This window comes from Aythya ferina (genome assembly GCF_964211825.1).
Source record: "Aythya ferina genome assembly, chromosome: 15".
In the NCBI taxonomy this organism is placed as follows: Eukaryota; Metazoa; Chordata; class Aves; order Anseriformes; family Anatidae; genus Aythya; species Aythya ferina.
In genome coordinates this window covers 12,916,850-12,929,052 of record NC_140314.1, presented here as the reverse complement: position 1 = coordinate 12,929,052, position 12,203 = coordinate 12,916,850, and the positions used below count along the sequence as shown (strand labels likewise).

At 51.1% G+C, this 12,203-nt stretch overlaps 1 protein-coding gene across 2 annotated transcripts in view; it reads left to right on the top strand.

Moving 5' to 3' along the window:
• Positions 1 to 783: 783 nt before the first annotated feature.
• Positions 784 to 12,203, top strand: part of PIGQ (phosphatidylinositol glycan anchor biosynthesis class Q) — a 34,591-nt gene continuing 23,171 nt past the window's right edge. The window contains exons 1-3 of one of the 2 annotated variants that reach the window (XM_084536344.1): positions 784 to 910; positions 3,973 to 4,673; positions 11,328 to 11,459. In XM_084536344.1, coding sequence (XP_084392470.1) covers positions 4,000 to 4,673; positions 11,328 to 11,459 — 806 coding nt within the window. In that variant the 5' untranslated portion in view covers positions 784 to 910; positions 3,973 to 3,999. Of the gene's footprint in view, positions 911 to 1,148; positions 1,356 to 3,972; positions 4,674 to 11,327; positions 11,460 to 12,203 lie in introns of those variants that run through there. The other variant, XM_084536343.1, reaches the window with a different exon arrangement.

Sequence of the window (12,203 nt, the reverse complement as noted above, 5' to 3'; positions counted from 1 at the left end):
CAAAGATAAAACAATAATTTCTCTTCCACACACGCACATTTTCTGTGGCCACAGTTCCACCTTCCTGAGGCCAGTGGCAGAGCTGGGCTGAAGGGGTAAGGCCAGGCCTTCTTCAGGAGAAGGGGAAATGGAAGGCAACCATTCCATGCTGCGTTCCTGACCTCTACAGGGAAGCAGCGACTACTGCACGGCGTAGGCCGCCTGTGTGCATGTGCAATGTTAACACAGCCCGGGGACTGTGCTAACCCCCAGGGCTGGGGGTTTTGGGGTGCCACAGCCCCTGCCGCTATCAGCAGAGAGCTGGCAGGGCGCAGTGGTGGAGGGAAGGGCGTTTTCCTCTCCTGCTGCATGCATTGCTGGGGCAGGGTGCACCGACAGCACCGAGGCCTCTGTGGATGTGCTGAAGGCAGCGGCTCTGCTGCAGGGCTCTGAACCCACACAGGGCACCCAAACCCTCGTCCCTCACCCCCACTGAAGGTCTCTTCCCCTTGCTGACCCCACAACCCAGGAGCGTGCCTGCAGGGGAGCTCAGCACCGCTGGCTGCCGGCCAGGGCATTCACGGGGGCAGGGTGCGGGGAGGGGGAAGGGGGTGCCAGCAGCAACGCCGAGGCCCTGCCCTGCCCTCCCCGGAGCGATATCGGCTCCCAGGGCTGCTTATCAGCGGGCTCAGCGCGCCCAGCCCGGGGAGAGCCTCGGGGGCAGCACCGCAGGGGGAGCGGAGCCACCAGGGGCTGCGGCGGCGGCTCCGTGAGGCCGGGCCTTGAAACACAAGCGGGGAGCGGGGCTGGGGGAAGCCGGGGGAACGACGCCGGGGAGCGGAACGCGGCGGGGCCGGGCCTCGGCCCTACCCGGGCCGGCTGCGGAGCGCAGGAGGCTCCGGGCTGCCGGAAGAGGGCGGGCGGCGGAGCGGTAGGCGGCGGGCACGGGGTGCGGGGCGGCCGGGCCGGGAGGGGACGGGAGAGGAGGGGATGGACCGGGCCGGGAGGGGATGGACTGGGCCTGCCGGCCCCTCAGAGGCCCGCTGCCGGCTCCCGGGAGGCCCGGGCTGAGGGGCGGTGGGTCGCGGTGCTGCACAGGGGCCTCCGTCCCTGCATCGCCCCGCTTGGGGTTTGGGGTCGGTGCCGGGGGGGCAGCAGGAACGGGAGGCTCTGGGTGCCTCGGGGCTGCCTGCACGGATCCCAAACGGCTCCCAGGGGGGGCACAGATCCCAAATAGTCCCCGGGGGGGCACAGATCCCAAACGGCCCCTGGGCAGGACCTTCCCTGCCGGCCCTGCAGCAGCCCCCGGGCTGTGCTCCCTAACCGGAGCTGCAGCCGAGGTGTTTCGCTGGCTGAACGTGGGCTGGCTTTAAAAGGTAAGGGGAAAAGCAAAATAGGAGAGATAAGAAGTGTTTCTCCTCCGTGAGAGTTTTTCCTGGATGAGTGTGGCCGTCTCTTTTTACCAAAACAAAAGAGAACAGTGGAAAATAAGTGTTTGAATGAAAAGAGCCGGCTGATAATCCTCCTCACTGCATGGCCAAGCCTGTAAGGCGGGGAGTTGTGCAGCAACATGGGCAGTCTTGTAGCGATACACTCAACTCTGACATCTCTTGAGGAAAAAGAATAAAAATGTAACTTTTAAAAAGATATCTGTCCAGTGTTACGGGTGGTAGCTTTGGTAATTAAAACAAGCTGGAAAAAAAAAAAAAAAACACATTCAAGGTTTCATCAGTTTCTCAGGGCTCTTTAAAATATTCAGCTCAAATTCAGGTTTTTAAAATATTCAGTTATTGGTAAACTTTAGTTGTAAATTTTTTGGTACTGCAGTGCAGCCAGGATGCTCTCACTCTAGCTAAACCTGTATCATTTTAAATAATCTGTGAGCTTATGTATGTAGGTATATTCACAACGTGTTCAGTCTCGATTTATTGGTTGGTTTGTTGGTTTTGAGCCCCTGTATTTATATTTGTATCTTTTATTTTATTTTACCTGGAAGTACATATGAGACAGCAAAAAGAAAGTGCTTTTTCAAACCTAAATCTAACTTCAGAGTGTTTGTAAAAGAAAGAAATGTGAAATGCGGGGGACAGGTTTTATTTCACTTTCTTAGGGCCAGTCTGTTTAATTGTGTGTGTTAGCTGATTTTCACCAAAAAAAAAAAAAAAAAAAAAAAAGCCACCCTGACCTTAGCTGTTTCAATAGAAGTGAAAGGTAAGCTTGGATGTCTTGGTTTTAGTCCGTTTGGGCTCTAAGAGTCGTTAAATATTGGTGAAAGACTGCATTTTTCAGTTGGACTGCCGGTCTTTTGTCTTTATCACACCTGGTGTCCTGCACCTTCACAGTCTCAGGATGTCACATCTGCCATTTCTCTACCCTTCTTTTGGTACATTTTTCCACTTCACTTCCTCTTCTGCTGGAGGCTTGAAACCCTTTGGAAAAAATATGTATTATTTAAGGTTCTCCTGAGATCCTGCATCCTTGCAGGCTCCACGTCTCTGTGGTTATCCCTCTGGTCAAGTAGGAGGAGATGTCAGTCCTCTGTGGCCTCCAAATGCTGCTCTCGCCATGGGCCGGAGGGCCCTCAGTGCCTGCAAACACAATTCAGCAGCGCACTGCTAACAAAATCCCCCGCGAGCACCTTTACACCTGTTTGAGAGGAAACACTGGGGTGAGTTTTGCACTAAAAGGGAGCATTCAGTCCCAGAGAAACCTTACTCCTTGCAAGCACAGCAACTGCGGGGCTTCTCCGGTCGGAGGAGTGAGCTGTGCGCCAAGGAAACTTCACCTTTGCCTCAAGGGGCTGACAGCTCATCCGTGAGCAGACATCTCCTACCACTGTATTTGGCAGGGCTGTGGGTCTGGCAGCAGGTTAATCACTTGCCTTTGCCACTTCCCCGTTGCCTACTCCGCGCCCTAGCAGATTGCCAGATGCTGAGATTTACAAGATCAATTGTCCTGCATTGAAAAGAGAGGAAAAATAAAAACACCAGGGACCGCTGCGTTGTGCGCCCTCTCTCCATGTTATGAACACGCTCTGTGTTTCTCTTTCCAACTGACTGGGTCCCTCGCAGAGGAGCCAGCCTGGGGGCCTGTGGAGTTTTCACATCTCTAACAAAGCACTGAAGGACAGAAAAGGACAGCGGGCGCCGGATGCTGATTGTTCTGTGCCAGCGCCCTCCTTACAGCAATTATATTTCTGTTAGAAACCTCCACCTTATTTAAAGAGACATTGTCAGCCGCCTCGAAGCTCCTTTTTACAAAAGACCTATAAAGCCATTGAGATGTTTTCTTGATGACCTGAAGAAAAATACTTTAGATAAGGGACATTGATAAAACAGATGTGCCTCTCCTGGTTTGGGATCTAATGCATTGACACCGCTATGTAAACTTTAATGAGTTAATCAGGGTAGTCCATCCACAGCAAGCTAATTGTCTTGGTTTCCAGATGAGGGGAGGGAGACTACAGGAGGTGAGTGATCAGTGGGTTTGTTACAGAACACGGCTCTGGGTTCCTAGCTGATAAAGGAGGCTCTGAAATCATCCTCCTTTATAGCATAAAGCAATAGTTCATTGTCAGTAATAGGAGGAAATATTCCCCAGAGGCACTGTGGTGTGCTACTGCCTAGGCAAGTGTGGGAAGTGCTCAGGAACATTCAGTGTCAGAACCAAGCTCCAAAGCTGGATGGATTCCTGGTCTCGGTGGTCCAAGAGGCCGGTGTGCCATCGTGGAAGGCTGCTCCGGGGCTGGGAGAGGGCTTTGCTGAAAAATTCACTGCAAAGACTGCAGATTATCAGGGCCCTCCTAGATGCTTCTCTGATCGAAAGGCCTGGTGGCTGTCACTAATGTCATTGACTCGTTCCAGTGCAGAGACAAGTAGTTGGACTTAGTGTTTTAAAATTCGGCTGGGCCCCCTTACCGGTGGCTTTAGCCAGCTGAGGTTTGCCTTGCATTTAATTGCCATCCCCAAGTTTTGTTTCTGTGTCTCTTGGCAGGTGTGCTGTTCTTCAGGGATCGCTGACATGGTACTGAAGGTGTTCTTCCCTTCGTGCTGCTCCTCAGCAGAAAGCGGCATTTTGATCGGGCGCTGGATCTCGGAACAGAACTCTGCCGTTATCCTTGCTGTGGTCCATTTCCCTTTCATTCCCGTTCAGGTGAAGCAGTATCTCAGTGAACTCCAGCGGGTGACTAAGGTCAACGTTTCTGTGCTTGGCTCATGGAACAACAGCAAGCAGGAGAAAGAAGAGAGCCTGAGTGAGTTCTTGGAAGACCTTGGGACAATATTCTCCCATGAGCCCTGGATTCAGATAAGCAAAGAGGGAGACAGCAAATTCTGGAGCTGTTCCACCCTTCAGAAACGGTCTAATAACCACAGGGAAGAAGAAATCATCTTGGTGTATTATGACCAGCGCAAAGTTATGCTGTCCTGTCTGCACCCCCCTTTGGACACGGCTGCCACCACTGCCCAGGAGGCAGAGGATGCTTCGAGGCTCTCTGCCATCTTCGACACCGTGGCAAAGAGCAAGGTGCTCTTCATGACGGACAAATACGATGATGGGCCCATCAAGCTGACCCACTGGCAGTCGGATGGCGTTGAAGCCAGTATCATCGTGGAGCTGATGAAGCAGGCCTCTGTGCCCGCCTGCATGCTGCTGACATTCCTGCTTTCGCTGATCTCTGGGGCCTGCAAGAGCAGGTAGGTGGCGTGGCATGGGACAGCTTGAGTTTGTGAGGAAATGTGGTTCATACCATGTTTCATACCACATTCATACCTCAGTGTAGGGTTCCTGCTCAACCCCAATAGGAGCACTTTATATAAAAGTCAGTTTACTCATCAGCACCATTCATGTTGTATCTCCGGTACTGTTTTTAGTTCTATGGACCTCGTGTGCCTCCAAGACGTCTCCTTTTCTGATCTGAGGTCACCAGCCTGTAAAATTACCCTTAGGTGGTACAGCAGGTGATATAATAGGTATGGACTGCAGAGCAGGGCTCTAATTTGACAGGTGGATGTGCCTCCTGTGGGGCTCCTCAGTCCCAGCTGCAGCACAGCCCCTCTCCTGTGCCTTAACCCCGGCAGGCACGGTGCAGGGGCTGGGGATCGGGCTGACGGACCTCACGCTGCTGGCAGGGACCAGCCAAAGTGCAGAGCTGGCTGCCAGAAGGGGAACCCCCTGATACGAGTCTCAGATGTGAGAAGGGTGACGGGAAGGGCTGCTCCGTGTGCCAGTCACACCACGTCCGCAGACCAACCCAGTATAAACCAGTGGTGTGTCAGGTTCTGTGGGCAGCGGCATGCAGCGAAGCTCCCGAATGAACCTGCTGTTGGAAACAGGCTGCTGCAGAGCTGGTATTAAAGCGTGGGGAGCTCCACTGAAAACAAGGGGTTCAAGGTACCTCAGTCATGGTGGAGCTCTTGGACGGGTGGGGGGGCTTTCTGGGGAGGCACTGAGCTCTTCCCCATTGCGCTAGGGGTAGCTCAGCCCTACTTCAGTTTTGTCACAGCTGAAATGTTGGTTTTCCAGCTATTGCATGGCTGGCAGGATGACGTGAGGGTTTTCTTTATGGCTCAATAGCCACGACTTCCTGCTCCCTATTTGCTATGAACACCTCCATGGCTGTGAAACATCAGTTAATGGTGTGTCTGAATCCATCATCCCCCTAAGAGACACTGGTGTTGCAGCTCTGGGACCTTACAGCAGGTTACAGGCAGTGCTGGTCTACGTGAAGCCTTGGTGAAATCCCTTAATCTAAATGATGAAACAGAATAGGATGCTTGAAATGTACCACGTGGCAAATGTGTGTGCTACAGAGGGCTTCTGAGCAGACTGGAAGGGCAGAAGCTTCTGCAGGCTGTCAGATAACACGTCTGGTCAGCCAGCCCAGCGAGGCTGTGCCAGGGCAGGGACTGCAGGTCAGATTCTGTGCTGCAAGGGGACACTTTGATTGATCAGATTTGGATAACAGCTACTACTGTATTCATGGATAAATCTTCTCAAGTGCAGCCTAAGGGTGTGGGGAACAGTCTTTGAACAGGTTTCCAATTGTATGATGCTGTCGTGAAAAATTACAGTGAAACTCTTCATATGCAAGGGTTTGCTGAGCAGCTGGGTTACGTGCTTTGGTATGAAGGAAGAACTGCCCATTGTTAGACTACTCCGCTGGAAGACACTTCGGGTCAATCTCAGACGTGATGTAATCAGGGACCACCAGTACCTCCAGGGATGGCTCTGTGGATGCTGAGCATGCATTTGGCTGTTCATGGAAATGAAGGCAGAGCTTTGTGGCTGGGTAGAAGATTGGGAGTCAGCTCTGAAGGTCCTTTGCCCTGCGTGGATTACGTTTGACAACCAACAAGCAGGATGATCCTTTGCCATGCAGGCCCTCACCCTCAAAAGCCAGCCTTGCTCACCTTGATCAGTCAGGTCCAGTCCAAGCCTCACAGGTCTCCAGAAGGCCATAGGCCAAGCATAACTTGGGAGCTCTGTCCCATTCCTTGCAGTCTGGCAGGCTGGGCACAGATGCTGCTGCCCAGTTTATCAGCAGCTATTCTGATTTTTCAGCTTTTCCTAAAAACCAGGGCAGACATTTGGAGGCAGAGCAGTGGCTGGGCTAGCAGCCAGCTGCGCACAGCAGCAGGCAGAACGCAAGGTTTGCTGTGCTTAAACCTAGGTTGAGCTTGTTCTTAACCTTGGGACATAGGTGTAGGTTTCTTTCTTCTTTGTTTTATTCACCCATAGTATCAATGTGATATTTGCTTATTTTACTGAGGTTTTAAAACATTGTTCTTGGAGGAAATAGGTTAGCACCCGGCTTTCTGACAAACCTCCTGCTTGACCTTCGAAGTCATTTACAGAATCACAGAATCACAGAATTTTCTAGGTTGGAAGAGACCTCAAGGTCATCGAGTCCAACCTCCAACCTAACGCTAACAGCCCTCCACTAAACCATATCCCTAAGCTCTACATCTAAGCGTCTTTTGAAGACTTCCAGGGATGGTGACTCCACCACTTCCCTGGGCAGCCTGTTCCAATGCCTCACAACCCTTTCTGTAAAGAAGTTCTTCCTAACATCTAACCTAAAACTCCCCTGGCTCAACTTAAGCCCATTCCCCCTCGTCCTGTCACCAGGCACGTGGGAGAACAGGCCAACCCCCACCTCTCTACAGCCTCCTTTAAGGTATCTGTAGAGAGCAATAAGGTCGCCCCTGAGCCTCCTCTTCTCCAGGCTGAACAAGCCCAGCTCCCTCAGCCGCTCCTCGTAGGACTTGTTCTCCAGGCCCCTCACCAGCTTCGTCGCCCTTCTCTGCACCCGCTCAAGCACCTCGATGTCCTTCTTGTAGCGAGGGGCCCAAAACTGAACACAGTACTCGAGGTGCGGCCTCACCAGAGCTGAGTACAGGGGGACGATCACCTCCCTAGCCCTGCTGGTCACGCTGTTCCTAATACAAGCCAGGATGCCGTTGGCCTTCTTGGCCACCTGAGCACACTGCTGGCTCATATTCAGCCGACTGTCCACCATCACTCCCAGGTCCTTCTCTGCCTGGCAGCTTTCCAACCATTCCTCTCCCAGCCTGTAGCTCTGCTTGGGGTTATTGCGCCCCAGGTGCAGGACCCGGCACTTGGCCTTGTTAAACTTCATGCAGTTGACCTCAGCCCATCGGTGCAGCCTATCCAGATCCTCCTGCAGAGCTTTCCTACCCTCAAGCAGATCGACACACGCACCTAACTTGGTGTCATCTGCGAACTTACTGAGGGTGCACTCGATGCCCTCGTCCAGATTTAGCACAATTTGGTTCTGTTTACCACGTGCTGTATGGTACAGCCTCGTTGTGCCAACATCGACGATGCAGAGAGGGTTCAAGGATGTCAAATGCACGTGTCCTTCCCGTCCCCTCTCCCTGTGCTGGGCCAGCCCGTACCCAGCATAAAATGGGGTCTACTGAAATCAGAGCAGGTGACAGTGGAGCCATTGCCTGAGGAGATTTCCTGGGTGCCTGCTTTCACTTGAAACATTTTGTGTGACTTAGGCTTTAACTAATTTATAGCAATTAGTTATTTGATGTATAATATTAGTGGTGCCTTTTGGAGAAGTCACTGAGGCGCAAGGCTAACTGTTCCCTGGTGCAAGGAGAAGGTCCTGCACAGACAAACAGTGAAAGATTCTCAGTTAAGAAGTTCCCTTCTTCCTTTGCTCGACATGTTTTCCCTTCTAGGGCTTACTACAGGATTTCTTTCCCAGATCTTTGGGATGTTAAAGGATGGTCAGCTTGGAAGAGCTACAGGAAAAGATCTGTGATGTCCACGCAGGCTGCAGGGGCTTGGGGCTTGTTTGGCTATGCCACTGCTGCGTATTTGTGCTGGGGAAGCAGGGCAATGTGGTTCCAAGTCTCAGAAAGCGAGCAGCAGCCCTGATCCACGCTTACCAAATGTTCTCTCATCTCACGGTAAGGCACTTCTTCAGCACCACCTTGTGCTCCGGGGTGGCCACTGCAACTCCATCTTCAGAGGGTGCAGAATTCCCATTGCCACTGACGGTCCCTAGTGGGCTGTTCGGAAGGTCAGAGTGATTTAGTACCGGGGCAATAAATTCGGTGTGCTCTGGCTTGTTTGTTTTTAGAAATCCATTTACTTGCCTCTCACTGACACTGGGACCTCTGGTTCCTCACCCAGAAGGGAGGCATTGTTCCTGCGGCTTGTAGCAGAGAGCAAAAGGCAGCTGTGGGTTCTGAAGCTGTAGCATTTGCATGGGATCCAGGTCCAGAAAGATTGTTTTTCATCTGATATCTGAAAAAATCCTTGGAAAAAAAAATAATTGAATTGGAAAATTGAGTTTTACTCATGCAGGCTATGTTAATTTATTGCTAAAATTCCTTATGTGTGGAAGTATCCCAAAGATCTCCTGCTGTTTAAATAATGCAGAGATACGTCATTCTTGTTTTTTTTTTATGAGTTTGATTGGTTTTCCATCACACTTGTAAAAATCATTCCGTATACTGTGTGATGAACAGGTGGCAGCATCTATGGCAATGCAGAGTCGGTATGCGTTGGGTAGGAGACGACACAAGAAATATTTTTGGCTTTCTTCATCAGTCCCCTTACAGATGGGAGTTTCCAGAGCACATCTTGAACTATTATATCAAGCTTTTTGCAGTGTGTTTGTATTTTGATTTAAATAAACGTGTACGTACTTGCCAAAGAAAGTATGTTAAGTGGAGTAGAGGTTGGCTCGCTCAAGTGGAAGGAGTGAGAGAGTCAGCCATGGTATGGAGAAGCAGAGAGCCCTGGTGCATCCCTTCCAACACGCGGGGCAGCATCTTGGCCTGGCCCGTTTGAGCAGCCATGGGGTGCTCGTGGGGACGAGGCTGCTCTGGGGATCTGTCTCACCCATGTTTCCCAGGCAGGAGAGCAGCAGCGTGCCCTTCCCTTTGGCAGAGGACACCAGAGGTGGCACAGCTGAGAGCCGCTGCAAGCTGGGGAGCCGTGGAGCAGCACGGGGCCACGAGCCATCGCGTGCCACCTGGCTCAGGGTGCTCTGGCAGCTGCTGTTTTGACCAGTGGTTTTTCACCGTCAGCCTCCTGGGCATAACAGCACGGGCACAGCACGTCCCCCTTCCCCCTGCTTTGAATTTCAAGTGCAACCCTCTGCTTTAGCAAAGGTTTTCCAGGAGAGAACTTGGAGCCGCCAGGCTGGGATATAATGGGAGGAGAAGCCTCGCCTGCACCTGTGCCTTGGCGAATCTGCAAACCCAGGTCTGTGAGGTGGGGGGGGGCAGTGCCCACCTCCCCGGCACACGTCGGGTGTCGCCTCCTGGCAAGGCAGCTGAGAAGCAGCGTGCTGTCGTCTCCAAGGTGGGAGGCTGCGAGGCAGAGCTGAGTAACTCGGAGGCCTCGAGTTGAGAAGAATGATTCACGGCACACTGCGTGTATTTCAGGACCCAGCTATCTGAAATCTGGGGGGAAGGGGACTTCAGGACTCTGTCGAACTGAGAAACCGTGCCTGAAGCCTGGTTGAAAGGGCTCAGAAGGGTTTGGGGGGAGCAAGGGGATAGCAGCCCCGGTGAACCAAGCAGGGTTTTGAACCAGCCGTACTCCCGTGATTTGTGTAGAAGGCATAAACAGCAGCCAGGGCCTTGGTCTGCCTGTCCTGCGTCCAGTCCTGATGACACTCTGTGCTAAACTACAGGCTAAATTCCTCCTGATGAGGTCTGGGGCAGGCATGTGCGCTTTCATGGACATCTCCAGGCCGTGCTCACGAGCAATCCAAACAGCTGTACAATTTCAAGAGCGAAGCAGGATACCGGGAATAATTTTAGCGTTCAGAATGAATGTAAACTGAAGGAACATGCCAAAGCAATAAAACAAGTAGGTGAAAGAAATAACTAAGAGTGAATATTGATTTCTGGACCTTTAATGAGTGAAACAACTGCTGTGGACAGGAAAGAAGCGATCCCAATTATGCGAACATCAGAATTTATTCCCCACAACAACCCCGGTACTCTGTGTCACTGCACTGCTATTAAGCACTCTGACAAACCTGCATCCAGTGGTGTCATTTTGGACTACACAAATCACACTTGTTCCTTCTTTTGTATGTTGTGTGGTAATAAAAGTAACTCCCAAAGATAATTGAGCATCATTTAATACTTTCCTTCTGAGTCATTAAAAAATGAAACATGTGACTGTTCCCTCCCCTACAAGCTTAAAGTGGGTGCTGACATTCAGTATTTAATTAGGATTCCAAAGTTTGTTATCTGCATAGTGCTGGTCAACCTTGCCAAGGGGGTGGAGAGAAGATAGGACTGAAGACCCTGAGAAGGGCATTTAAAAGTAATAAAGAAAAAGAAAAGAGGGAGAAAAAGGGACAAACTGTAGGGAGAATGCAGCTGTCCTTTATACCAAGCTCACTTGTGATTTTACTAATCACGTTGGGGTCTGTGAAGCAGTTGTGCTGTGCTGTGTTGTTGCAGTATGTACAGAACTGCCTTGATTCCAGTCTCCTGAAAACCTGGAGCGGGGTGCAACCCTAGTGCTGTATCCCAGAGCCCAGGGTGGGATCAGTAACACGTTCTGCCTTCCAAGGAAGAGCAAGGCACTTGGTTCTGCAGAATGGAAATGAGAGGTTGGGTTGTCTGCTTTAAATGTCTTGGTCTGGGAAAGGTTGCTTTAATTCTGTTAACCTTTAAGAGAGTGGTGAATATGTAATATTCTTTAATGGTAATATGTTGATGCTGTTTCTGGTTACATAACCTGACCTTTACACTGAATGTTTTGCATGGAGTTTGTACAAACAACATGCAGCCTGCTATACGGCAGAAGCAAAAGAGGAGGTTCCTGTTGTGTTTCTGCAGGATGCTGAAGTTTTGGCCTTTGTCTTTCCTGTGGAGCAAACTCTCAACTTGTGAGCAGCTGGCACATCGCCTGCAGCACCTCCAGGTCATCAGCAGCAACAAGAAGGCTCAAAACCAGACCCAGCTAATGAGGTATGGAGTACCCATAAAGGCATGCACGTGTTTGCTCTAGCCCTGTCTCCTCTGGGGAACCCAAACCATGGATCCTTTGCCCACTGCAGGGATCTGCAGCTGGCCTGGCTGACACGACAACACTGTGGGGTCCTCGTTGCACCACCCTGTGTTGCCTTGCTTGGTCTACTCTCTGCTAGTTTGCAGATTTCTGCCTTGTGCTCTGTTTTATACCACTTACACCTTTTGCCAGATGTATGCCTTCTTCCCTAGCCTGGGAAAGACGACTGGGATATTGCCCCCGAAAAGTTTGTACCGCACCCACATGCGGCGTGTTGCTGTCAATACTCCCACAAGCTCACTGCTTTCACATATGTTGCCAAGGTTAACCAAAACCTGCAATCAGTATTCAGTGACACTTTCCAAAAGAGCAGAAAGGTTTAAATGCTGCCCTCTTTCACCCACTCTTTACATACAGTTACTGGAGACCAGAGACTCCAGCAGCAGTAACAATGTCAGTGTAACAGAACAAGCAAACGTGCAGCACAGTGAGTGGAACAGGGAGAGGCAGGGATCTGAGACAGGTCATCCTGAATGTCCTATGGCCATTACACAGCAAGCCTTGTGCTGTGTAGTTCCCTGATCCTGCAGGAATAGACTTCCAGGGAATGCTTAAAATGGATTAGTAGATTTGAAGGCCAAAAGTAACTGGAATCATTCAATCTGGTTTCCAGAATAACTCATGTCATGGAATTTCATTCAGAA